Source organism: Acromyrmex echinatior, chromosome 17 (assembly GCF_024713525.1).
Source record: "Acromyrmex echinatior isolate Ae372 chromosome 17, ASM2471352v2, whole genome shotgun sequence".
Lineage (NCBI taxonomy): Eukaryota > Metazoa > Arthropoda > Insecta > Hymenoptera > Formicidae > Acromyrmex > Acromyrmex echinatior.
The window spans coordinates 6,942,824-6,970,064 of NC_141868.1; the positions used below are offsets into that span (position 1 = coordinate 6,942,824).

The following is a 27,241-nucleotide window of genomic DNA, read 5'->3' on the forward strand; positions in this document are numbered from 1 at the left end:
AGTTTAACTGCAAACAAATTGTTTTATTAAGTGTACGTGGTAGTGCAATTCTTGAAGAAGCAGAATTCCTGTAAATTGTTGTACGACTGCTCAAAGATCAAGAAATTAAGTTTTCCGCAGACAGGTTTTTAGTGAACAAATGGCTTTTTGCAAAAATTAATGAACATTTTCAGGCTTGTTCAGAGCTAGATTTGTTCGTCGTTACGAAAGTTATATTTTAAATTTCAAAGCTTTGTGTTTAAATCTCAATGAACAGAGAGCGAGCTACCGAAAAAAGCCTTTTTTGGTCATTTTTTAATTTTTTTTCTACTGAATTAATAGATCGATCTTAACGTGTTCCACGTCTCATTTTGTAATTATTTCGAATACGTACATTTTTTTTATACCGATTTTTTTTCATACAATCAATATCTTCCGTTTTATAAGTGAAAAATACTTTTTGCAACTATTCGATTTTTTTTCGCATATTTTCTTCGCAAATCTCGAGTCTCGAACATACGCATTTCTTTTCTAATGGTCTTTCGAGACTTTCTTTTTTGAAAAGAAATGCTGGTTATAATTTTTTTCCGATAAAATTCTACTTCTATTGAACTTCTTGCTACTTGAGTTATGAAGGAGAGGTGTAGTATATAACGCGCATAAAAAATCGTAAACAATTGAATATCTCATAATATCTGTTGCGTTTTAACATGATTTATACTATTCTGGATTAAGAAGAGAGATACTATTATTACAATTTATTGAAACTTATGTTATTTAAGATGCCCCCTGCCCCTTATTGATGCTTAGGACCGCCGAGATTGCATGAGATTGCATTTCCGAGAAAGCATTTTCGGTTGCTTGAAACAAGCTACTAGTAGGAGAAGGAGCTCGCTATCTCGTTCACTTTTGCACCGCAGGCGGGCACACGGACATGGGCTCGTGCTTGTGTGTGTTACAATGCCGACCACGATAAATGATCGAACTTATAGGCGTGGAAAAGTGACATTTTGACGACGAAATTTATGTTGCATATCATTTCGTTATTATTTGCCTAATTGTGAAAATGTGACTTGTCTCGTACTTATCAAAGTCGTAATTATCGATGAAAACTAAAGTTATCTTGGAATTTTATATATAAAAGCGTATATTTTCGTTTCAACAGCTGTCGGACCGTATTTCTGCCCGAATATAGGCTCACTTTATGTGCCTTTTACGATCATTTACTGACTGTCAAGGGAGGAAAGTTTTCATCGATTTTTACAAGTGTTTGAAAGTGATCTTGTCATTTCGTTTCATCCAAATTGTCTTTATTTAAAAATAGCACGCCATATAAATTAACGTGTCATTTCTCGTTTCTGATTCCAACATGGCGCCGCGACTAATCAGGAGTTTAAATTTTGTTTCTGTTCCAGTAGAATATTTTTTCCTTTACAATTCCTTGCATTATACGCGAAATAACACAATTTGTATGTGTATATTCAAATCCCGAGTCTTTCACAACCAAGTGTGTATTCTACTTTCTCACATCTAATATAACTTCTAACCAGAATTCATTAGTGTAAGAAATATATCGTTAAATGTTTTTTTATTGATTTATATGTATGACATCTATTCTTTAGAAATTGAAGGTATATTGCTTCAAGTTCTATTTAAAAAACATGACGGATGTGATGCGGAGTGAAAGTTTTGAACAACATTACTCATAAGATACATACATTCATCAGTAAAAAAGTACAAATTAAAAAAATATCTTATAACTTGATATAATTTTTATTGTATCTCATGCAATGTTATACATTAAGAGTTATTTACAAATATAATAATATAATTGTTCATATGTTTCATTAATTATTAAAAAATGTTTATCTACTAAAATTTAATTAAATACTGATTTTTTTATTGTTCCTCTTTTCCTTATTAAAAAATTGGTTATCTTACTTTAGAAATGCATCTAAAATCTAAAACATAGAATTAATCATCAATATAATATCTTTTTCTTATCTTTTTATTATTCATATACGTTGTGTCAAATATAAAAATAAAGGAAAAACACTGGCGAAAGAACTAGACTTCGATTTATTTAATATACACATAAATATGCTTATACTTAAACGTTATATTTGCAATTATCAAAAATATATCTTTCATTTTACTTTACCAAACGCCTCATGTACATTCTGTATAAATTTTAAGATTCAACACTGTATAAAATGCACAGTATGTAAAATACAATCAGTCTCATGCGATATAATAACAATGTCCAAATTAACATTAATGCTAACGTTAAAATTTGTCTCTTAAAAGAGTGGTGTATAGAAAAATGATGCTTTGATGACAATGTAAAAGCCAATTGGTAACAACCTCAAAATACGTTAAAGTATATACACATATAAAATATAAAAGGATCTATAAAATAAATTAGGTGCAACAAAACGATATAACATTAAATTTCCCTAATTATTCTACAAACAATTTGCGTCATTAATTATATCAGCCATCATCTGCTTGTCCTGTAAGGCTGCATCCAACTCCTCTTGATCCCACTGCAGGTTCACTTTGCACAAACGTGCTTCCTTCTTGCCGACAACTCGCAAAATACCTCTAGTCTCTATCAGTGAACACATGTTTACAAAGTCGGAAGTGTCGACAGCGGATATGTTACGCTTCTTGCAAACATTTCTGTACACCTCATACAACTGTAAGGAATAAAACATCGTTTGAAAAAATAATACAGTATAATTTGTTTATACCACTATAAATTTAACTGAAATTTAATGAACCAAATTAAATTATTAATTTTACATTTGAATATAATTATTATGATTTTATATTTAAATATTTGATTATGATGATATATAATGTGTGACTTTAATGAGCTTACTCTTCCGACAGTGATGTCTTTATTCTTCCCTTTATTAAGGATAAGTAATAGAGAGCAAATTAACAACTTTTGTTGAAGAGGAAATGTATCCTGTTCGTTACTGAGATTCTGTATGCCTCCATAGACTCCATTCAGAACTGTTATCACTTCCTTCAAGTCAACAGGCTTTTCTACTGCTTCAGTTTCCTTCTTCGAGGGCTCTATATTTGTATCTAGATTAAAAATAGAAAATTAAATTTTCTACATTGTCCATTATTCTTTATATTAATTATCAATATTATCCATTTTCATTCATATAATTTTCATTAATATCATTTTTCATATCATTTTGATATTACATTGACCTAATAACGTGTCGCTTAAATTGATTACCATTATCAATCGTCGGACGCAGCACCTGCGCCACTTGATGCGATGAAGCCAGTTCAATCACTCTCCTGCTAATATCCAAGGCTTTCCTGATATCCCCAGAAATCGCAGCTACCTTGCTCGCGAGGAATTGTATCGCAGGCGGAGTAAAAACGTTGGTCGCGTTCGCCTCATTCAGTCTCGTGGATATTATGTTAAATATCTGTTGCTTGGAGTATGGGGCAAAGTGCATCAACGCTGGCTTCAATTCGCATCTAGCCTGCAGTCTGGGTAATATTCTGTCAGTCAGGTCTAGGGAGTTGGCGATCCCGATGAGGATCAGCTTGGAATTCGGTTTGGAAGGCCACTCGAATATAGAATACAGCACAGACTGCTTTTTGCTCTCCAACTGATCTATCTCGTCCAGCACCAGGAGCAGCGTCTTGTGTTTAGATACTAAATATTTTTCTATAATAGCTTTGCTGTTCTTTCCCGACTTAGTCATGCCAGGTATGGACAGTTCCTGAATTATCTTAGCATAAATGGCAGTCGCGGACTTCATGCTGGTACAATTGATATAGACCATCTTGAATTTCGATCTTACATCTGATTGTTGCATGATCTTGAACAGACACGCAGTTTTACCAGTGCCCGGAGGACCAGAAATATACAGAGAACCCGACGTTTCTTGATCCAGATGTTCAAGAAGATATTTCTGCAACTTAGTTAATTCCTCTTCTCTACCGGGTAAGTTGTCCGTTATAGAACCATGCAATGATTTACGCGCATTCTGATATTTGTTGGATCCTATTGGCTTAGAAATTATCTCGTCCTCTTCTTCGGAGAGACAAGAGTCAAATAATTGCTTGGGAGCTAATCTGCCTTCTTTCTTAGGGGACAGAATTAATCTATTGAGAAGAGTGGACGGCGTCAAGGAAGACTCCAGCTTATCCCTTCTCTGCTTTGGTGGGCTAGGAGTGTGTTGTTCTGAAATAAAACATAATTCATAATTTAACAACAAACTTATGCAAAATACAAATATCTACAATATAATTACTGTGTATAAAGTGAAATTATATTGCATAATTATCGCAAGTCGCGAAAAAGGTGAAACAGTGAAACTGTGAAACAGTCTGCCTACAAAATAATTTTATTATTATTATTACTTTTAATCTAGAACTGATATGAGTCTATTAAACCTACTATGCAATGATTATTTCGATAACAAAGATTCTTATGAGTGAAAACAAGTCAAATGTCATTTTTACCAACAATTCTGTAATCAAAATTATTATTAATCAACATATATTAAATGGATCTCACAAACCCAATGTTTTTTTTCTGTTTGCAATATGGAAAAAAAGAGGAAAGATGAAAGTTAAATAAGTCAAAAAGTTAAATAGAACAACCTTAGTAACTATATTTAACTTTCAGACTTTAACTTTCCTTTTAGAAGACAGATACAGCCAACACAAGTATCATTCTTTCTTTATTATTCTTTAAATGCCAAGAAGAGAGAATGTTTGTGTCTCCTAAAAGGAAAACAGTCTTTGGCATCAGCTTTAGAGAATTAAATAAAATAAGAAATAATGTCTCCTGTAAATAAATTTACCATTCAAGTCATCACACTTTCGTCGCCTTGGCGTATGGCCTGCATTCTCGATCCTTCTTTCCCTCGTTACCTTGTGCCTCTCCTTTGTATTCTCAATATCAGAATCAGACTCAGACTCGCTGCTGGTCAAAGTGACAATCTTCTTAACGGTTGGGACATACCTTGACGGCGTATCCTTTGCCGTCGCGTTTGTAAAATCCTCTTTAACTTCCTCCTTGCGACCATAAAAATTAGATTTCTTCCGTATGGGAAAAGAAATGGTAGTCTGTTTGCCCGACATCGTTTTCGTAATTCTTTAATGAAAACTGTCACCAAGCACAAAAAGGGATGCAATGCAAGGTCGACAAATCCTTCTTTTTTTTCGATGAATACTTCTGATTCTAAAAAGGTACACAGTACAATTACATGTGGACTTTGTTGTAGATATATAATTTTTGTAATAAAATCAAATATTGTTCTCATTATTTTGAATTGAATTTTTAGTCAACTCCCCAGACAGTCTGCAAACGGGATGGTGGAGATTCAATGAGATTTAATACAATTTATACACACCCTCTTGGGATTTTCTGCCCTTCGTGACGACGTCCTCGTGAACAATGATTTCGACTTGGTCGCGTGAGTCACTGCTACGTTGAAGTTATCGAAAGTTTCTGAAATATTCGTTAGCGAATCATTGGAAGATTTGCCGACGTCAGCGATTAACACGTTAACGAGCGATTGTCCGCCGAATTCACGATGAAACACGTCATTTACCGAGGGACGAACACATCCCGCGCACCTCAGCTGTGATTGCAGTTTTGGCGGGATGGGCTTTAAACGGGCGGGAAAACAAGTACGGAACGTGGAACACGGAACACGCCGCCTGTCGGCCTGGAACCACTCGGAAAGAGCGTTCCGAACGGAACGTGAAAGTGGGAAGCACAAGAGAAAATAAAATAAAATGACAATTTTCATTACGACACTCTCTCCTTCGATTTTCCTGTACTTTTGTAAATTTGTGTATTTTTATGCGCAAAATTTATTCTAAGAAGGAAAATAGTCGTTCAAGTTCCGTTCTTTTTAATTTTAAAGTTTCTTGATGTCGGTAATTAATTATAATTCACATAAATAAAATTTAAAAAGTATGAATTTTGAATCACAAAACATTTTTTGCTATAATTTAAATTATATGGGAAAATAATTTGTGTCTAATTAATTAAAGCAAAGGATATGTGAATAACAATCACAAATTATCATTAAATATCATTTTCTAACTTACCGATTTTTATCAAACTCTTTTCTTGTTCCTGTTCATAGAACCAATCATGTTTTTTGACATTTTTCTACTCCATATTTTACACCACATACATATAAAATACATTCTAGAATTTGACGAATATAATTTGAAGTGACATCCTCTGAAGAAGTGTAAACAAATTATTAACAGTCAAAATACACGAAAATGCAAATAATAAAAAATTATTCGCTACATTGTGTAGTTCCTCGATGAAAACACCAAGTGATTCAAATGTTTTAGAATAATTTAAATAATTTAAATATTATATTATTTTGAATTATTAAAATGCTATAGTTCGTTACGTTCGCGAATATTTGACACGACCAATGAGAGAGTCTCTTTTCCTAGAGACTTGAGCGCCACTGAGGGAAGTCTTTATAAAGCGCGTTGTCCTTATTGGCTTCCGGACACGAGCGCGCGTCAAATGACGCATCGCCGTGCATGCGCATGCGCATTTGCTTCTCATCCTCCGTCTCGTTCCTCGTCTCTTCGTCCCTGCTTCATTCTGCGTCGTTCATTTTACCTCGAGAAACTTTCGAATCCAGTTGACTCGAAATCCGAAGTAATCCAGCTATTCCAAACTTATCTAGAGTAATTTAAAGGAGGAGATGAGAGCTAAGGTAAGCCGTTATCGACTCTCGTTGATAATTATTGCATTCTTCGAGCATATGCAATTATTTCATCGCGCAAAATTCACGAGACACCGCCTTCTTCCCTTGAGCATGTCGATTACTTTTGTTGATATGACGCCAACGTTGCGAAAGTTTTTGTGTCATAATGACAACCTTGATAATTAACTCGAGCTCGTAATTATCTTTTTAGCAGCATTTATGCGGTTTTTTACGTCCTTTGCTTTGTTTTATTACATAACCTCAACTTCCATTTCCTAGAAAATCGACGCGGTGCATTATCGATTCATAAATCAGTTTTTTCACCTAAAATTCTTACATTGTTCATCATTCTTCTGTTCTCATTGGAAAAAAAGAAGAAAAAAATTAACAATTGGCAGGAAAGAAAAAATCAAATATCTCAGAATTTCTAGCAACATTTGCTACGTTACTGCAATATTGTTGAAATATGTACTGTATGTTTGAATTGCAGACGCTGTAAACTTTAGAAAAAGATAACGATGTGCTAATGTATTTATTTTACAGTGGCGTAAGAAAAGGATGCGGAGGCTAAAGCGTAAGAGGAGGAAGATGCGTGCGAGGTCTAAATAAACAGTTCCTTTTCACAGTCTCTGTAGGTATACATTTTACATATTTGATGAATTGTAGTCGTGCTATTTTAACATTTTTCTACCATTCTTATTTGCTACGTAATATTTCAGCTGTGAAAGGGGAGAAGACCTGCGACGTTTCACCATTCGACGAACGCTCCTAATTGATTGAAAATCCCTGGGAGACGAATCTTCAATGGACACGTTTTTCGCATTGAGAGAATTTTGTATTTGTAAATCTTGTCTGGTTAAATATATCAACTACTCAAGACAGAATTTAGTTGAAGGCTTCTGTTTCATTCCAATAAATTTCCGTTTCTTTATGATAATCTTAACTTTGTTCTTGTTCTTTTTATATTTAAGAGGAAAAAAAATAGACTATGCAAAAAGTTCAGCAGAAGAGTCAAACTTCTTGAGGAACAAATGGCTTGCCGATGCGAGTTTATAAAATTCTTGATACAAAATTATTTTGTACTTATGTTTCATCTGTCTGCAGATTCTACTTTTGTTGACATAAATTGCTAAAAAATGTTGAAAAAATTGCCTACAAATATATATGTACAATACAAAAATATTAATCTTCATAAAATATGAACTCATTAAGATTATACATTTTATATATATATATATGCTAAAAACATTTTCAAAAACTTAATGGATATGTTATCTATTTGTAATTATTTGTAATTATTACACAATAAGGAATAAAGGCCTTTAATGATCAAGCTGGATCTTAATTAATTATTACATTAAATATAAATGTAATTTTAAGATGATAATCATAAATTATGAAATCATCTAATATCCTCAGCATAACTATCTCGGCCGTTGGCAATGTCACGACTTAACCCTAACCTAAGTTTTCGAAACCGATATGCGTTCGTGCATCCTGAGGAACCTGTTAAGCATACGACGATTGTCCCGTGAAGTTCCTGGAAGTTATACATCACGATCGTTAACGTACTCATGGCTAAAACTGACGAGGAGATTCTCGAGCGACGTGGAAAACGACCACAAGGACAAAAAAGATGACACGAGCAAGAACACCAGTCCTTATAACCTTGCCGGTGCTATGAATGTAAAATACAAAGTATTTCACGATGAAGACGCTGACATTATTTTTGACGTGAGCGAGGAGCAGCAAAAGATTCTCCTCGAGGACCTGAACAAGCAAGAGGAGAAAGTTCATGATCCTTACGCCGATATAAATTTGGAGCGTGAGTAGAAATGGCATACCAACTAGAGAGGGGCTGTACAATAACAATGAAGTGTAGATGTAAATATAATAACAATGATAAATGGAATATAAATTTAATATGATTATATTTAAAATATTTTTAAGATACACATATATATATATATATATATATATATAAAAGAAATTTTATATATATTTAAATGTATATCCTGGTAAAATTATTTTTCTCAGAATTTTTCATATAATTTTTCAGAACTTCTCTATAATTTTATAACTTTCTCACATTTTTTATGAGAATTGGGACATTTCTTAGAAAACCTACACTTTTTTCTCAGAATTTTTCATATATGTTAATTATAAAATATCATAAGATTTTTCAGATTTTTTGTAAGTATAATTTCTGATGAAATGTTATAAAACCTAAAAAATATTTAAAAATACTTTTTAAAAATTATGGGACGAGAAATTTCAGAATATTTTAGAATTCATTTACATGAAAAATTCTGAAAGAAGATATAAACTTTCCGAATATTTCCGAAGTATTTCTGAAAAATGTTCCAATTCATATAAAAATTATGAGAAAAATTTTCACCAGAGTAATTTATATTAAGAAAGTGTATAGCATATAATTATTATATGTAACAAATTGATTTTTATTTAACAAAGATATGAAATTATTTAAACTTTGTTACAAATTTAATATAATTATATTTGTTACATTTGTACAAAAATAAATATTTAGGAAATTAAAATATACTTAAGTATATATAATTTATATTAATAAAATATATAATATTATATATGAATATTATATATAATAAATATTGTTTTTAATTAATAAATGAAATGAATTTAATTAATAAATAAATGAAATGACATGAAATTATTAAAGAATTAAATGATGGTTGTAGAGTAACGATCAAAATTGTGTATATGTTAGATGGTGTTACTGGAGTATTCGACATCGATCAACTTGTTGAGTTATTGGAAAGAGATAAGGCCAAGAACATCTTTGTCGCTTCCGTTCCCAAGGAATACGCTTATGTGGACTATATCATTGTTGTGACTGCAAATTCACAAAAGCACATGAATGCTTTGGCCACTTTTATACGCAAGGTTTACAAACTGAAAAGATATCAAAACGAATTGATACCTAAAATCGAGGGGGAGAAGTCAAAGGATTGGATGGCCTTGGATTTAGGTAATATATTCTTTGAATTAGGAAATTATATTTTATGTTTTAATAGCTTACAATTATCATATATACAATGGTTGCCAAAAGTTTCTAGTCAATGAATAATAAAATTATATATATTATATATTATATAATTATATACAAGTATATAATTATATATTATTTGTATAAATTTACACAAATATCTTTAATCACTTTTCAACATTTTGTTAAAATGTAAAAATAACCTAGAAATGGGATAAAAAATGCAAGAAAATCATAATTATATAATATATTATGTATTTACACAATATGTAATATAATTATTTTCATCTTGTTTCTAGATTGCTCATCAAAATGTTGAAAAATATTCAAAGACAGTCTACGTATCATTTTATATGATCATTATATGTTAAGTATTATAAACTCTCCACAAATTTACTACTTATTATAAATAATTAAAGTACATAGATAACATTAATAACTATAAAATAATTTCGCATTTATTAGAGCAATTTACAAAATTGTGCATTGTTTGTATTGCAGGAAATATCGCTCTGCATATTTTATCTGGCTCTGCTAGAGAACATTACGACTTGGAGACTCTATGGGCTGTCGGTTCGCAATATGATGATAAGAGCAATACATCTGAAGAATCGACCATTATGGATCAGTATAATGCTTTCTTAGCTGATCTCCAACCAGCCGATAATGCTTGATGATTCGCGTGTACTTTAATGTAAAAATTCTAAATTAGTCTAATAAAAAAATAATACAATTAATAATGAAGGTATTATTATATATTTCATTAATCTCATAATTATAGCATTTATATCTTAATATTGTTAAGCTTTATGTATAGCAAGATTATCACAAGAAAAGCATAATTTTCCTTTTATAATTGTATATAATAATATGGAACAAAAAATCTGAAAAATTTCTTAAAAAATTAAAAGCTATTCAAAAATTCTGTAAAATATTATCTTTACAGAAATTTATAGAATTTTTACTGAAATTTGATAAAATTTTTTTTCTTTTTTTCTTTTTTGATTTGAAATTGCATAAAAATTCAGAAAAATTATATTAAAAATCTAGGAAAAATGTTTATCAGAATGATGATATAAAAATATTTTTCTTTGAATTTTTAATATAATTTTTTAAATTTTTATATTTTCAGAATTTCTGAATAATTTTTAACTTTAAAAAATTTTTCAGATTTCTTATACAAGAATTCTTTATATATAAATTCTAAAATATTCTAAGGTGTTCTAAGGGTTCACATTCTACAATTTTGATAAAATCTTACAAAATCTAAAAAAAATTTAAGATGTTTTCAGAAATTATAAAATGAGAACTCTTAAAAAGCTTGAAGAATGTCTTTCAAAATTTACACATATATAGAAAATTCTAAAAAAAATTTCTTATTTCTAAAAAATGCAAAAAAAAAAGAGATTATCTTTTCTTTTACAAGTTTCGAAAGGAAGACGCATGCATTTTTTTATCTTGCTCAAAGTTGCATTGTTTTTCGCACATATAATATAAAGCAAGTGCACGTTTGTACCTGTACCTAACCTCACCGCAAATTGCTCCAAATTGCTCTTGACGACTCGATGCGTGTCCAACGTGACAGGTGTTTACAAAACTGACGATTATATCCGTTTATTATTTTATTAATTTACTTTGAAAGGAAACGTGGGCACATCCCGTGTTATATAATTACAAATGATACCACGATCATCACGATATTTAATATAATCGGCACATTCATAAACATAATAAATGAGTTGCTGACAGGGAAAAAGTACGGTGAGTCACGAAGAAATTTCAGTTTTAATTTCATCTTAGACATTTCACTGTGTTAATAGAAAAGTGACAATTAAAAAAATTACCATTTTGAGCCAATGAAAAGAAATCGATAGAAATCGATCCTAAAGCTAATATATTTTTGTGAAAAAACAATACATTTTCTAAACAGTACTGAAAAATAAGACTACAAGATACGACCACATCATACAAGTATATGTAAAATTTATGTAACATTAAATAATATAAGACTAAAGATAGATATTTTACAATTTTTATTCTGATACTGAAGATGACTTAATCCGAGGTCGAAATGTTTGGAAGTTATCCTTATCCCAGATTAGCCAAGTTTGTAGAAAGCAGATTTTTTTAAATGTCTATTACACACTATGCCAACAAAATAACAAAATTAGATGTACATAATACTGTTGACAAAACAGACTGCTAGAAAAAACGTAACAGAATCTGCAAATAGAAGTAAATGACAGACTGAAAAAAAAAACAGAGCGAATTTGTAGTGCAATCTGATAGTATATTGTCTACAGAAACCAAGCAAATCCTATCGACATTCCCTAGCACTAGAATGTCAGTAGAAATGATACAGATCCTGCTTTGACACAATTTGATAGCAGATTGTTGAGAAACCCAGCAGATTTTGTTGATATTTAACGTGTCAGAGCAGGATCTGCGTCGTTTTTGCTGACAATTTGCCTTCATATTATGTCAACAGGCTATGTGAACAGAACACAAGTCTTATGCGAATGCAGTTGATGGCAGCAGACTGCCGTCATTTTCTGCTCAAACCTGCCGACAGTCTGTTAGAAAACTGCAGACATTTTGCTGCTGGGTTATATTAACGTTATATACTGAGAATAAATAGACTATTGCACACTAATATCTTGTGTTGACTTTTATGCTTCTTGAATAATTATTATTTTTGGACAATATATTTATTAACATATAATTTATATGAAAAAATACCATAACTTTGATCAGAGATGAAATTCAGATAATCTTATATAAATAATTGCAATATTGGAATTTTGAAAACTCATGACACAGTTTTAAAGACTATAATATAATTGAAAATAGAAAAAGACAATTTATTACTTCAGCTTCAAGAAGAGCTATTGTAATTGAACATATAACATGTAAAAAGAAAGTGAAGTTATGCAAAGATTTAGAAAGAATTTTTTAAATCTTTTATTAAAAGATTCCCTACTGAAAAAAAATCATGTCACAACGTTACATAATGAAATCATGTAATTAAAACATGTAAAAATATTGCCAAAATCCTACTCACAGTTCATACAATTCCTTTCTCCCTTATAATAATCTTTCTTTCCTCTCTATACATCCCCCTTCCTATATTCCTTCTACCTATCCCCCCTTTTTAATCTCATTTCTCACTATTTTCTAACGTCAACTTTATTTTCCTTCTTTGAAAGTCATTTTAAATTTAATTTGTCTAACAACATCGAAGATAAGAGACATCGATCTTTCTTTCATCTATTGTACTTTTTTCATATTATTTAATTTTTTGGACTGAACACAATTATGAAAGGTATTTTTCTTATTTAATTTTAACGAATATTTAATTATTTTAATTGAATAGATAGATTTACATTGTACATTTTTACTTATAATTTTCACTTATATCATTATTGTATTGTCTTATTATATTTTTCTGTTATTCTTGTAATCTTACATTATTATATTTATAGCTGTAATGCATTATATTTCGTTCTGAATATCAATATATAATATACATCGACATTCTTTTACTGTACAATTTTATTAAGACGAAGATTTTTTTAATTATTGATACCAATAGTTAGATGACATTGCGAAGTATCATTTGCCATCGAGTGTCCATAGTATAAGTTTTTATTTTTTTGACAAATTCTAATGTATGTATTTTTTGTATGTTACTGTTTAACTAACAGTAAGTTTAACTAACAAGACGAAGATCCTTCTTAATTTATTGATACCCACAATTATATAGTTATTCAATGCGGAAAATTTTCAATTTTCGATCGACTTTATTTTATGTTTTTTTACCGTTTAGACATGTTTTGTAAACATTGATAATGATCGTGATCGAAACGTTTGTTGTTGTTAGCCGGCGGTTATTAAATTTCATAATTAATTTATTAAGACATTTTTTTACTTTTCTATCAATTTTATAAGTAAAATTTCTGGCCTTTTTCTTTTAACTTGTTTTTTAAAACATGTAAATTACGTAACGAATTGTTCCAAATCAATACGTAATTTTTTTATATGGTGTAATTTGAAAATTACATAATATTAGAAATAATTCATTCATCATGTGATTTTATAATTATCGAATTTTAATTAAAGAATTGAATAATAGAAATAGGAGAAAAAAAATACGTGATTTTTTTCAGTAGGATTGCTAATTATGAAACGTGTCACTTTCCTATTAACGTGACAATTTCAATAGAAGTAACTTTTATTATCAACATCTCAAATACTGATTGTTTACAGACTGTTGCTATTCACATCGGAAGGACTTCAACGGGAACCTCGACGAGTCGCCTCCTGGGAGACCAAGGGAGTCAGAGATGGATGTGAGTTCGTTGTTCAAGGCTAGCGTGAAGGCGGTGAATCTGCGGAACAGGGACCTCGGTACACCGGCAGCAGAGAGCCAACCGCGGAGGACCAGGAGCAAGAGCACCTTCTGCGTGAAAGCGCACGCGGTGGTCGTGCAGATCTCCAAGCTGCGCGAGTTCCTGCTGGAGAATCGCAAGGCCTACCTGAACTTCTCCAACTATCTGTCCGCGGCGCCGCACATGACGGATGCGGAGCGCGACGAGATCGACCTGGGTGCACAGCGGATAATGAGCACCTGTTCGCAGCTGGTTAAAGACTTGAAGCGAGAGATCGCTGCGTCGACGGAGATCACCCAGCAGAACATCGAGCATCGCGAGATCATGCTGCTGCTTATAGAGGACTATCTGAAGAATGTCTGCAAGATATATTCGGAGCAGAAGGCGATGCGCGTGAAGAAGGCTATGGAGATGCGAAGGATCTCCAGGTTGCAGGCAGACCAGCCGTCGGCGACGGTGACGAAAAGATCAGCTCTGAACTCGGTCGATCCCATGGACGATGATACCAAGAACGGCTCGAACGAGTCCAGCCCGATGAAGATCCAGGAGATCAACGGCGACGTCAATACGATGACGTACGAGGAGGAATTGTCAGCGGAAGACATACAGATGTTCGAGTCGGAGAATGAACAGCTGTATAACGAGCTGAACACCATGACGGAGGAAGTGAAGCAGATCGAGAGTAAGGTAGTGCACATCGCTGAGCTTCAAGAGATCTTCACGGAGAAGGTTCTGGACCAAGACAAAGACCTGGATAGGCTGATGACGACGGTGGTCGGATCGACGGAGAACGTGAAGGAAGCGAACGAGCAGATTCGCCAAGCGATCCAGCGAAACGCTGGCCTCAGGGTGTGGATCCTCTTCTTCCTTCTAGTGATATCATTCTCGCTATTGTTCCTTGATTGGTACAATCCATAAGAGTCGATGGATCTCTCCGAGTTGCTCTTAAGATACGAGAGTGAGGAAAGGCGATGTACATTTACAAGAGATGTTTGATACAATCCATAAAATATATTTCTGTTATTAAATTATTGAATTTTACGGATCGTATCAATTGTTACTTTCGTAAAAATGAAAGAAGAGACGTTAAAAGGTTGGTAGAAAGAAAGAGAAAGAGAGAAACGTTGCCAAAAAATATGTTGCTATATTTTATCCCCGGACATTATTGTACATAATAGCTATAACTTACTATGCGGGGAATAAACAAAATGATATGAATACCTAGGAAATATGACTTATTTTATATTATTTTCCATCTTCCATCTTCCATTTTTGTTGGAATAGAAAGAATCATACAATGCTTGAACAATTATCAATGAAATGTAATACTACTTTAGAACAACTTCTTTCAATTGCTTATATAAATAATATTGAAGGAGGAAATTTACTTGTCACTCTTTTTTCCAAAATTGTTTTCTGTTCTTTAAAACTTCAACATCTTTTTTGGCATGTAATTATTTAAATATTAATATTATATTAATATTAATATTAATATTAATATTATAAGTCATTTGTAGTTTTGAAGAGCAGAGTGAGATTTCCTCCTCTAATATCTTTTAAGCAATTAGAAGAGGTTGTGTTGTATTTCTCTGGTATTCACATATTACTTTGTCAATTCCCTGTACATATACATAATATATATAATATATATAATAAAATTTGTATACTATATATTTACTTATATACAACGCATCTTCGCACATGTGCACGTACAAAAAACCTCGGTAATTTACTTTAATAAAACTTGGAGTTTTGCCAATTACGTTTCTAACATCGTGTCCATCAAGGTAATTTTTATCTTTCATAAAAATATTCTCTTAAGATTTCTGTTTTCTCTCGCTGCAGATATAACGAATTATGACAGATCAGAAATTGGAAATCGAAAATTTGTTCTTATATATCATTTTTTTCTTTATATTTCTATGTAGAAATGTCTTATATTTTTAGAGAGAATGAATATACTATCGAGTGAGTGTGAAAAAGTTAATTTATCTTGAATTTGATAATTTACATTGTAAGAAATAAATTCACCTCGTTTCTGATCTCTCATATAATTCCACGCGTGAGAAAACAGGAGTCTTATGCCTGTTTCTATCAATGTAAATTAATTTTGATCTCGGTTGAACTCTTCATCTTTTTCTAATTCTTAGGACTAGAAAGGGATGAAGAGCAAATTGAATCAAGATTAAAATTAATACATTGATAGAAACGAACATTGATGTCGTTAAAGATAGATCTAATAGACATGTAAACATGCCCGTTTATAAAAAATTGATAGAAAGCGGAGTAAGAATTCATTAACAGTTCCCCACATAGTTTCCTTGAGAATATCTGCTGCATTGATTAAAATCAATCTCGCGTTTCTTGTCTAATTGCAATTTGACGCGGCACGATTATGCTTGAATTATTGTAAAGATACGGTTTCTTAAGATGCTTTACACGCAACGAGGATTCACATGTATAAAACTGATCTGCGGTTTCCGCGCACACGTCTACTTTTATACAAAATCTTACAAAAGTGTAAAGCATTACACGTATCCTCGTATGAGGATGAATTGCCATATAAAAATGCATGAATTATATCGATCAGTCATATCAAACGTACAAATATAAGATAGAAAGAATAACTTGGAAATGTCTAGAGAAAATACAGAGTGTAGACAATACATCGCGTTCGTTTTAACGTATCAGAAACTATTAAAAATATTATAAAAAGAAGGAATTTGAAAAATATTAAGATTTACGATTGTAAAGTTATTCTTTCATCTCTTATTGCAATATATAGAAGGCCGGAAAAAAAAATGGAAAAAACTTGGAAAACAAAAGAAAATATATTCTAGTAGCCACATTGATCATAGGTGACTTACTCACGATTGTAAAAAACAACAGCTTTCTAATTAACGAAAACTCCTAATTTGGTATACAAGTATATCTGTAACGTGGATGGTTTTGTGGGCAGAGTTTACCCTCGATTATACACTGAACCACCCACGTGGTGGACAAGATTGGAATATTTAGTTGAATCGCCTTCTTCTGTGCCCACGATGGACACTTCCAGTTAGACACGACTACAGTATCGGCAAAATCCGTCTCCATGGCATCTGGAAAAAAGGAAAAAAAAATTTCATAAGTTTTTCTATTAATCGTAATTTGAGATAACATACGCGTGTGAAATAATTTTATTTCTACACATTTAATAAATCATGTATATTTTTCTCTTAATATTATACGTATATCGGTAGCAACTAAATAGTAAATTTGCTTTAAAGGAACTTATAGTTTTTGATGACGAAATAAAATACCTGGGTTCTCCGCGATTATAACTACTGCACCCGCGTGTTCGCAGACTTGTCGCCAGAATGTGGCAAACTGTGGCAAATTAATGGATGCCAGACTAGGAATTATTACGACGATTTCTGACAACGGTTTCTTTGTATATGCATCATGCCCTTCTACGTAAGCTTTTCTCTGCAAACTCCAGCCGTTTGGAAGAGCAACTTCCGCCTTGTTTATGGCCCTTTTCTAAAAACATACGATAAAATATGAGACTGTTATTCGTGACGCAATTGTTGGCAATTTAATCAATACAATAATAAACGAAATCATGGTATGACATACAGCGAAAATATTGTAAAAGAAACTACTACACTGAAACAAGATTATGTTAAAGGAAGATGTATATAATAAAGATATAAAATATATCCAACAAACTTTTTAAATAAAATTTACTTTAATACTAAATAATGTTATCTAAATTTATTAGAACAACACTGCCTAAGATTTGTAGTTTTGGTTATATTTGGTACTTTAGTAAAGTAAAATTTGAGGTGCCTCCCTAGGACTCACCCAAAATTACAAATATCTAATTTGGATAAAATATTAAAACTATATGTATATCTTAATGAAATAATATGAAACATGATAGTAAATCAAGAACTGCAGCTTTATCGAATGAAAATAAGATGAGATGTTTATGTTTATTTTTCGAGATTAAATTTATATGCAAGTTTATGGACGTAAATATCTTTCCAGAATGGCCGTTGACCTATTATTTTTTGTGACCATTAAAATCATAATTTTTTTTAATTATTATAATCTCGTTTTTGAGAAAAATCTATGGTACGATTTATGTACAGTTAGTTAAAGAAGAGGTTCTGAAGAATCATTCGTTCGCGGCAGACGTCTCGACTCGGATGCTTTTATTTTGTATATTTTTGAAAGTGTTGCCGACTCAAACTGAGCCTTGAGAAACATATAGCTGTTCCGCGGTTTTATACGATCCATCCGTTCGTCCTGATACACGTCCGTAACGACGTAGACTCAGGCGCTCCTTATCCGGGCGGGCATTGCATCTCACTCTTCCGTTTTTTTACACGTTTTTTGCTCTGGCCGTATTGATTTCCGTGATCTATTGGAGGCAAGAGTCATAATAAAAGAAGAAGAAATCAAAGAAGCGCCTGCGAACCTTATTTGTCGCTAAGTTATATGTAAAAGGTTACATTTTCAATTTTTTTTTCTCTCGTCATTGTTGTTAATCTGCCGTAGAATTTTGCACACGTCAATTTCGGTACTTCAACTTCAATTATATTAAAAAATTAGACATTTCTATGATAACTCAAATTATTAAAAAACCATCTTAAGTCTATAATCTTCCTTTTTTCGATTAAGAAAATAGAATAGTAATTATGAGTAAAGAATAAAGAAATAATAATCTGTTTTGAGAGAGAGAGAGAGAGAGAGAGAATCCATACTTTTTTTACATTAAACATGTAAGAATTAATGTAGAATAAGAGATCTCGCGCTACCTCTGAACAGCATCTGATGATATATTCGTGATTGCATATTTTGATGCCGGCCGATAGACATAATATATTCTTTGCTGTAGTATTTGGCACGTTCGTGATGAGTATTGTGTTCTCGTACTCGTTCTCTGGTATCTTCTCGAAATCCTCATAGATCTTCCCGCCGCCTGCTATGATCTGCTCGTGAAGTCTTTCGCGTACGAAATGTCGCTTCACCCAATCGTCCTCGTAGTCTGTTTCGAGATCCGTTTCGGTGGCTTCCGTTTCTGTGTTCGACCCAGCGTTGGTCTTCGTATCCTGATACCTGAAATGATGCAGAATGAGTTAATGGATTAATGAATAGAATTCTTAATTTAAACAAAAAAAATACGAATAATGCTTTGTGTCTTAAGAAAGGTAACTGTATTTTGTTCATTTTTTAATATTTTATATTATTATAGTGGCTGCCGAAAGTTTTCGGCCAACATTATAATTTTATGATCATTTTTGTCAATTTGTTTTTAATTTAAATTATAAGTTAATAAATTAATTATAAATTAATTCTTTTAATCAATTTAATAACATATTTAAATATTAGAATACTCCATCTAATGTGACTACTCGTTTTATCTTAATGTTATTTTAATTATTCTGCATTTAAAAGTATTGAGGTGGAGATGTCAAAAATCGATAGTTTAAGTCGTAAAATATTGATAATATCTCTACCTTAATACTTTTATCTGCAGAATAATTTAAAAAATCATATTATGTAAAAAAACCATAGAATTCTATTTAAAAAAAATGGTCATGGCTTCCATAAAAAAATTGATTTTGCCATTTATTTATATTTCATCGAGTCAAACATTTCTGTCTGAATTCTGAATATATTTTTATTCAACCTTACCTGCAAAGATAAAAAGAGTATCATGTTAGATGGAACATTAAGAACATTGTATATTAAGAACATTAAATACTTGTATGCTAGATCTTTATTTTAAAGATTCTTCATCTGAGCAATATAATAAAATTACTCACTGATCTTTTGGCAGTCACTGTATATCTTTATTTATTATATTAATTCCTTGAGTGTCTAGCATTAATTCTTACTAGAATTAAGATCCCTCTGTTCATGTGCCAAATGAATAAGTAAAAGATACCTTTCCAGTTTCTCTAAGGGTATGCAAGTAAGCATGAATGACGTGCCCTTGAAGATGTTGGAGTTCGTAGGGATCGGACCAAGAGTAGCAATCATTTCCGGATCCGCCTTCTTCTTGCTACGTGATTTGCTCTTGTTCCTACTCTGCGGTCCTTTCGCGATCTGTTCAAATGGCGTGCCAATTATCTCTTTCTGTATTCCCATCAGAGCATATTCATCCTCTGTTTTACTACGAATCGATTCGACGTTTGAATCGCTCGACATTCCCTCGCTTTCCGACAATGCCTTTTCCTTTTTCAACTTGGCGGACATGCCGGACACCGAGGGTTCCGATTTGATTTTACTGGTAGAGGTGCTCGACTCGCCAGCGTTGTTCCTGGACTTAGGAGTCGAGGAGAGTGGCGTACCGATTCTCTTGGAGCGTCGTTTACCGTCAACCATGTTGTCCAAGGTCACCTGGCCGAGCGCCTTTGGCGTGCTCGGCAAAGAACTCTTATTTATGGTGTCCACTTCTTCCTTTAACACTTGCGCCTGATCAGCAGACAAGGAGATGTTCTGTATTTGCACGCGCAATTTCTCGCCCTCGTCAGTTTCCACCGTATAGTGCGTGTCGCCGTTGATTGACGTTTCAACGTCGATGATGATGCCGCAAGAACCGTAATCATCGGCCTTTGTGGTCGCGTATACAGACAGACCCTTTTTCAGAATCTTTGGTATCGGTATCACAAATTCAGGTATGAGCGTCTTGCTCTTGCCGTCGTAGAAGTTCACCTTGTACTTGGCCTTTAATCGATCGCTCACCGTGCCAAGATAGTAGCTGTTGTCCGACCATTTGGCGAACACGTTCTTACCGATTAACTCGTCAGCCAACATGCTTCGCGGCGACTTTGCTTGAGTGCTCATATCATTTACCAGCCGTTCGTCCTCCTCTAACTTGCTTTTCTTTTTGCTCGGTGTGTCGGTCTCTATGGTAGATATGTGTAGAGCCGACTCGTTTGGAATATTTTTGGCACTGTTCTCGCCGTTGATCTGCGCGGTGATCGATCTCGTCAGTTTGCTCCTCGGTCTCTTCGCAGCTTTACCGCTCTTCTTCGTGCTCTTCGGTGTGACGGTTAATTCCACCTTCAAACTCGTGGGATGATCCGACGGAGTCGACGAGCGCATATTAATCTTTTCCAAGTGATGATGATGATTATCGTCCAGCCGCTCGTTGCTCACATTTACGAAAGTATCAAGAATCCCCGTGGGGGCTGTAACGGCGGAGGTATTACTGCTTAGTTCCATGTTTGCGTAATTTAGGACTGTCGTTAAGAGCAAGCGGTGGTTCTTCCATTCGTGCGTCAAACGATCGTAAGTCTCATCCAACGTCTGTTTGTCCGCCACTGTTGATGGAATGTCCTGGGAAGATTTCTTCGTGTGCTTCGGCAAGCCTGTTGGCATCGTGAAGAGATGTCCAGTGTTCTTAGCCATCTTAAAAGCCAAAGAAGCAGCGCTGGACCCCGAACTTGATGACGACATCATGGACCACCGGGACGGAAAGAGTTGATATAACTGGGGATTGCTGTTCACGGAACCAGGCGACTCCTTGTTGTCGGAGATATCTGCCAACGAGGACTGACTGTCTTCATTCTTCGGTCTGCTCGACTCGATTACAGGCTCACACTGCACCACAGTCAACTCTTTCCTCACGAGTTCCTTCGTGTTCTCGTCCATGTGCACTAAACACTTGAGCTTCACGTAGACACCGATTTCTCGCTCTTCCTATAATAGTATTATATAATATTTTTATTTTAGTATGATAATATTTTCTCAGAGTTGGGAAGCGTCACTTTTTCCGTTACTTTTTGTAATAAACGTGACATTGCAATTTTTTATAACTAAATATTAAGGTTGTGCCAAGGTTGGAAAAATCGACTTTTCCTTAGCACAACCTTAGCTATAAAAAATTATCAAATTATTTATTATAAAAAATAACGGAAAAATAATGCTTTCCAATTCTGTATTTTCTCATGTATTTATATGCACTCTGAGAAAGAATGCATTAATCATATGGAAAAAATGACTTTGATCAGCATCTCGTAATCTATATCACAGTTTCAGCGAAACCTTTGACCCTACATAGTCACACTTTCTATATGATTAATACGGAGTCCTTTTACAATCATGTTTTATCACAGTTTGCTTAAACTGTAAACTGTATAAATTCAAGAAATATTATTAAGTACGAAGAACTGGCTTGACTATAGTGTTTTCCACTCATTCATTTCATGTATGTGAAATTTTTATGTAATATTTTATATCTTCATTTATTATGTAGCATAAAAACTATATTTTATTATTTCACAGTGTTGATCCAATCGTTGTTCGTTTCTCTATAGTATTCATCCAATTGTCTGTAAAATTTCTCATAACTCTTTCAAGTTTTGTTTTTTAGCAATAGATACTCAAGAATTTTAATTTCATCAAAACAAAATGAGTCAAATCAATTCACCATAAACGAGTCAAAAGTCAAGATCAATTTTAACGAAGTTCTTGCAATAATACAAATTTTATGTTACTTAATATTACATTCTAAAACATTTATCAATTTATTAATTAATTCGTGTATCTTTTATATAGGGTGATGCACTTAAATTGAACATCTTGAATGTTTCGCTTATTTTTAATAATATAAAAAATGTTTCAAATCAAAGTGGAACGATTCGAGGGGAATATATTTTGGTCATGTTGTTTTTTTTCTAAATGGAGACTCCAAAAAGATACGATCACCTCCACTTTTTAAAATGGAATTATGTGATTTTTGTTTATATAATATGATTCCTCTAATTATTCTGCATATAAAAGTAAGATAGAGATATTAAAAAACCAATAATTTACGAGATATTTTATACTTTATTCTGACATATTTTGAAACATAAAATATCTCGTAAACTATTAATTTTTTGGCAACTGTATCCTAATACTTTCATGCACAGAATAATAAGATGATATCTCTATCTTAATACTTAGAGATATCTCTATCTTAATACTTTTATATGCAGAATTAGAGGAATCATATTATGTAAACAAAAATCACATAATTCCACTTTAAAAAGTGGAGGTGATCGTATCTTTTTGGAGTCTCCACCTAGAAAAAAATACGTTTCTCTCGAAACTGTTCCACTTTCATTTGAAACATTTTTATATATCATTAAAAATAAGTGAAATATTCAAGATGATCGATTTAAGTAGACCACTCTGTATAGTAAAATTTTATATGATAGACAGAGTATCTCTATCGGTCGCTCACCTGCTTGGTCTTCCCCAGCGTATTGTTATAGATCAGATCAGACTTGTTCTTCTCCTCCACGTTAGACGTTTCGTGATCGCTTATGCTAATAAGTTCGATGTTGTCCATGTTTTTAGGCTCGAAAGAGATACTTTTGATGCCATCTACCTTCTTCATATTATGTGCGGCAGTTGTTGCTGCAGCAGACAGAAGTTGCTCCTCACTTACGGAGAATGTATCAGAGTCCAAGCTTACGGTCGTGTCGGCATCGCTTTTTTTGGACTCGGCGCTGCCGTTCACCAGTCTCTTGTCCGACGATTTCGACTCCTGGGATGACCCGTTCACGCTCTCCTTGTAACTGCTCTTGTTCTCGTAAATATCCTTGCCTTCGTAACTGCTCTTACTCTCGTAACTGCTCTTACTCTCGTAACTGCTCTTTCCCTCGTAACTTTTGTCCATGACCTGAATCTCAGAAACCTCGATCTCTTTCTTCTCTAACAAACTCAAGATTTTCTCGCCATCCTCGTGCGAATCATCGATCTGAACAACTTCCGGTTTCTTTTTTATACTCTGACGATCGTATATCACTTCAGTCGACGAGTTCAATATCTTTTCGTCGTCGTCATCGATCTCCACTATTTGCGGCTTTGATTTACTATCAACGGTTCGGTTCTCTATTGATATCAATTCTACGCTGCTTCGCGACTTGGTTTGTGAGGACGGGATTTCCTTGTCGTTCTCGTCAACAGTCTTCTTGATCAGCTTGACATAGTTCGACTGATTACTTTCATCGGACGCTGTTTCTGTATCTTTTACAAGCTCCGGCTCATCTAATGTTTCGATTTCGGATTTTTCTATTACAGCATTCGTGGAAGTAACATTTTTTTCGATCGACACATTATTTTCTTCCAGAAGATCATTTTCGGTTGTGGAGTTAAAATTGACGGTAATACTATCATTATTGCTGATGTCCGTAAGTTTTGCAGAGACATTCAGATTCTCATCTTTTCCCACGTCGCATTTCTCGTTCTGCTGATTTGTCTGCTCGGCATGATGCTCCTGAACATTGTCGTCGTTTGTCGTTTCTGCTGCGTGCTCAGTGAGAGTCTTCAGAGTGCTCTGAGTAAATTCTACAGTAGCTGGCTCTTGGGTCTCCTCTATTATAACATTTTTATCCATATTTTTAAACAAGTCCTGGTAAGAATCATCAGATCCACAAGACTGACGACTCTCCTCCTCGAGTCGCTTCTGCAGCTTTCCTTCATCCTCCTCAGACATTTTAGGGATCTTGGCAGATGGTTCGTCAAATCCACTAGCTTTACGTTTCAAATTAACATCGACACTGCCTATTTTTCTGAGCGGCGAATAATTCTGAGGAGGCGTACCTTGGATAATCTCATCCTCGTCAAAGAGCTCATCTTTTTTCTCTGATTCGCTGGATATGTTCTCTGTAGTTCTTTCAAGTCTAGCGTCACTTTCTATTACTTTTTCATCTATGATAGATTCATCTTCTTTGTCATTTGCAGTTATCGCATTACTTTCTTCTATTTGCAATGTTTCTGGAATTTGTTGTGCATCCGCTTGGTCATGATTGGCCTTTCCAGCCTGTGTCTGTTTTAACTTCTCTACCATACTTTCATCTCCTTCAGAATCGACAAGACGAAAATCTTGACTCTCGTTCAAGTTTGTCTCTTGGGTCTCGCTAGTAACTTTCAAGCTTTCATTGGTGCCTTCATAACGGGTCTCCTGCGTATCTGGCACGCAAGTGTCTGATTCCACAGGGTTAGACATTTTTAACAGATCGTTACAAGTGTTCTGAAAAATATAAAAATATAAAATATAAAATAATGTAAATTATAATACGTAATTAGAAAAATAAAATCGTAAACGCCTAAGATAATTTTGTCATTTTGATAACCTACAGAAATGTTATTTCTAAAAAAAAATTGCAGTTTGAAAAATTAATGATGAATTTGGTCTCTTACATTACGCTAGAGTAGTGTACATTAAAGACTGCTTTATGAAGTATCTAAACATAGTGGTATAATATAATCAATTTTGACAATAAAATAATAAATGAATATCTAACATAAAAATTAAATAACATGAAAATGTCATTATAAAGTATTTCATTGTTGAAAATATTTGGTATCCTGATGAAAATAGAAATCGAAGCACAAGTCGAATATAATAGATCTACAATAGTTTTAAGCCTTAAGCTATAAGAAAGCTGGATGAATCAGTTGATTATTCTCCTCGAATTCGACTGTAATTGATCAATTTCTTACGCGACTTAAGACTTAAAACACCTATTGTAGATCCAGGGGAATAGAAGCGTAAACGAAGTCTTTAGGAGACAAAAATTGAAACAATGGAATGTAAAAGAAGCGTAAACGCCCATTAAAAGCGTTACTTTCCCATTACATTCGATTTACGCGCCGATTTTTATTTTTACCAGAATATATAAATATTTAGTTAAAAAGAAATTTCTTTTTTTATCCAAAATTTCGAAAACCACTCAAGTTAGTTTGACGAAACTTTTTATATACAATATTTAAAGTTTCATGAAAACGCAAATCTCGCGTGTGTGCAGCGGGTGTTTACAACTTGTTTGTATTGCTTGCACCTTTTGCACTTAGCATCTTCGCTCTTTCTCTCTTTTCAACGTTCGATATCTAGCTCTCTCTCTCGTTTTAAGTACAAAAATTGTTGGAGTTTCAAGCAAGGCAAACAGACTTAATGGCGACGAAAGGTTACGGCGGGAAAGGAACGTTTACGTCTCTCGAGGGGAAGCAAGCCGGCGCGGCGCGGAACGAGAGACCAGGAAGAACTCAACGCGCGCGACGCGACGTCCGCAGGGGATCATTTCCATCGCGAACGCGAGATATCACCACATTGGTCTACGTTGCCGCGAGCCGCGAGGGAACGATTTCGCCGGTCGCCCGGAGTGAGGAGTCGGCGAATCTCCCCTCTCGAACTTCGATCATACCTCTGATGGCACGCGTAAAACGGAATACTCCCGTAAGGAACAATGCGAGATGCATCGAGAGAGCCGAATGCCCGTGAACTGGCGAGTACTGTTCTTCTTCTCCTCTTTATTCTTCTTCTCCTTTAACGTTGTTCGTTCGTCAGACGGTACATGAGAGAGGTGACACCCGCCATATTTTCACACACGACGTGGCTGATGGCTCGCGGGAACAGCGGGCAGCGGGCTTTATGTTATACCATAATTTTAATGTATTAGAGTTGCGACACTGAGCGGTTAAAATAGAAATATTCTATATGATTGGTCGAATTTAAAAAATAAGAACCAATGAGGTGCTTCCATATGCGGCGTGATTTGCGCAAGCGTAACTTTCGCCAGCCAATCAAATCGTCTCAGTGTTTAAATTTGAATCATTTGAACGCTTCTGACAAGTTATGTGGTCTATTTGCGTTGCTTGAAATTTCCAAAGATTTTTGTACTTTAAACAAGATAAAATGCATTCGGGCGTTGAAGAGAGAGAAAGCGAAGATGCTGAATACAAAAGATGCAACCAACATGATCAGATCTATGGATGCGATCCATTTAACGGTATAAATATTGTACTTTGTTGATCAATCAGCAAAAAGAATTTTATGAAAAGACTTGAAGATAATTACAGACCTTGATAAAAATGAAAATCAGAGTATAAGTCGAATGTAATGGGAGAGTACAGGTGCATTCATATGCAAGCGTCAAACAGCAATCAATCAATGAGGCAATTTTTACAGTGGCGTAAAAAAATATTTTTTACACCACACTGTCCGTATCGCCTAGCTGATTGGTTGCTGCTTCCACTGCTTGGCGCTTGACGCTTGCATGTGAATGTACCTTAACAGAAACGTACACAAAACTTCTAAGAGGCGAAATTTGGAATATCAAAATGTAAAA

At 33.7% G+C, this 27,241-nt stretch overlaps 4 protein-coding genes and 1 long non-coding RNA gene across 10 annotated transcripts; 3 read left to right on the top strand and 2 right to left on the bottom strand.

Moving 5' to 3' along the window:
• Positions 1–2,436: 2,436 nt before the first annotated feature.
• Positions 2,437–5,661, bottom strand: Cdc6 (Cell division cycle 6). Its single transcript, XM_011056136.2, has 5 exons — positions 5,376–5,661; positions 4,824–5,203; positions 3,236–4,198; positions 2,864–3,075; positions 2,437–2,678 (listed from the first exon to the last, which is right to left on the bottom strand). The coding sequence occupies exons 2-5, from the start codon at positions 5,101–5,103 to the stop codon at positions 2,445–2,447; spliced, it is 1,689 nt and encodes a 562-aa protein (XP_011054438.1). The 5' UTR covers positions 5,104–5,203; positions 5,376–5,661; the 3' UTR covers positions 2,437–2,444.
• Positions 3,588–4,537, top strand: LOC147906948 (uncharacterized). 2 transcript variants are annotated; one of them, XR_015547956.1, is made up of 3 exons: positions 3,588–3,721; positions 3,843–3,958; positions 4,106–4,537. It is a non-coding gene; the product is annotated as an uncharacterized LOC147906948 (long non-coding RNA). The 2 variants fall into 2 exon arrangements; XR_015547955.1 differs by lacking the exon at positions 3,588–3,721 and having other exon boundaries at positions 3,743–3,958.
• A 2,451-nt stretch (positions 5,662–8,112) lies between the features above and the next one.
• Positions 8,113–10,475, top strand: RsfS312 (ribosomal silencing factor RsfS-like protein, 312). Of its 2 annotated transcripts, XM_087414958.1 has the most exons (4): positions 8,113–8,535; positions 9,457–9,717; positions 10,035–10,101; positions 10,237–10,475. In XM_087414958.1, the coding sequence occupies exons 1-3, from the start codon at positions 8,193–8,195 to the stop codon at positions 10,052–10,054; spliced, it is 624 nt and encodes a 207-aa protein (XP_087271084.1). In that variant the 5' UTR covers positions 8,113–8,192; the 3' UTR covers positions 10,055–10,101; positions 10,237–10,475. The 2 variants fall into 2 exon arrangements, with proteins under 2 accessions (XP_087271084.1, XP_011054433.1); XM_011056131.2 differs by lacking the exon at positions 10,035–10,101 and having other exon boundaries at positions 8,115–8,535.
• Positions 10,476–11,347: 872 nt separating this feature from the next.
• Syx18 (syntaxin 18) lies at positions 11,348–15,570 on the top strand. 2 transcript variants are annotated; one of them, XM_011056134.2, is made up of 2 exons: positions 11,348–11,496; positions 14,002–15,570. In XM_011056134.2, exon 2 carries the CDS (start codon positions 14,079–14,081, stop codon positions 15,039–15,041), a length of 963 nt encoding a protein of 320 aa, XP_011054436.1. In that variant the 5' UTR covers positions 11,348–11,496; positions 14,002–14,078; the 3' UTR covers positions 15,042–15,570. The 2 variants fall into 2 exon arrangements, with proteins under 2 accessions (XP_011054436.1, XP_011054435.1); XM_011056133.2 differs by lacking the exon at positions 11,348–11,496 and adding an exon at positions 12,949–13,057.
• Positions 15,571–16,935: 1,365 nt separating this feature from the next.
• LOC105146083 (uncharacterized) lies at positions 16,936–26,557 on the bottom strand. Of its 3 annotated transcripts, none has more exons than XM_011056130.2 (6): positions 26,318–26,555; positions 23,350–25,143; positions 20,062–21,821; positions 18,929–19,229; positions 17,426–17,645; positions 16,936–17,224 (listed from the first exon to the last, which is right to left on the bottom strand). In XM_011056130.2, the coding sequence occupies exons 2-6, from the start codon at positions 25,117–25,119 to the stop codon at positions 17,034–17,036; spliced, it is 4,242 nt and encodes a 1,413-aa protein (XP_011054432.2). In that variant the 5' UTR covers positions 25,120–25,143; positions 26,318–26,555; the 3' UTR covers positions 16,936–17,033. The 3 variants fall into 3 exon arrangements, with proteins under 3 accessions (XP_011054432.2, XP_087271081.1, XP_087271082.1); XM_087414955.1 differs by lacking the exon at positions 26,318–26,555 and adding an exon at positions 25,955–26,310; XM_087414956.1 differs by lacking the exons at positions 16,936–17,224; positions 17,426–17,645 and adding an exon at positions 17,676–18,531 and having other exon boundaries at positions 26,318–26,557.
• Positions 26,558–27,241: the final 684 nt, after the last annotated feature.

What these genes read in the sequence shown, in the direction of transcription:
- RsfS312 (XM_011056131.2), top strand. Translation starts at nt 8,193, where the DNA reads ATGCGTTCGTGCATCCTGAGGAACCTGTTAAGCATACGACGATTGTCC. An exon ending in CGCCGATATAAATTTGGAGC is followed by an intron (nt 8,536 to 9,456) that starts GTGAGTAGAAAT and finishes TGTATATGTTAG; the next exon opens with ATGGTGTTACTGGAGTATTC. An exon ending in TTGGATGGCCTTGGATTTAG is followed by an intron (nt 9,718 to 10,236) that starts GTAATATATTCT and finishes TTTGTATTGCAG; the next exon opens with GAAATATCGCTCTGCATATT.
- Cdc6 (XM_011056136.2), bottom strand. Translation starts at nt 5,103, where the DNA reads ATGTCGGGCAAACAGACTACCATTTCTTTTCCCATACGGAAGAAATCT. An exon ending in AAAGTGTGATGACTTGAATG is followed by an intron (nt 4,199 to 4,823) that starts GTAAATTTATTT and finishes GTTTTATTTCAG; the next exon opens with AACAACACACTCCTAGCCCA. An exon ending in AAGACATCACTGTCGGAAGA is followed by an intron (nt 2,679 to 2,863) that starts GTAAGCTCATTA and finishes TATTCCTTACAG; the next exon opens with TTGTATGAGGTGTACAGAAA.
- LOC105146083 (XM_011056130.2), bottom strand. Translation starts at nt 25,119, where the DNA reads ATGTCTAACCCTGTGGAATCAGACACTTGCGTGCCAGATACGCAGGAG. An exon ending in CCCTTAGAGAAACTGGAAAG is followed by an intron (nt 19,230 to 20,061) that starts GTATCTTTTACT and finishes GCATCATTTCAG; the next exon opens with GTATCAGGATACGAAGACCA. An exon ending in TCATCAGATGCTGTTCAGAG is followed by an intron (nt 17,646 to 18,928) that starts GTAGCGCGAGAT and finishes GTATGTTTTTAG; the next exon opens with AAAAGGGCCATAAACAAGGC.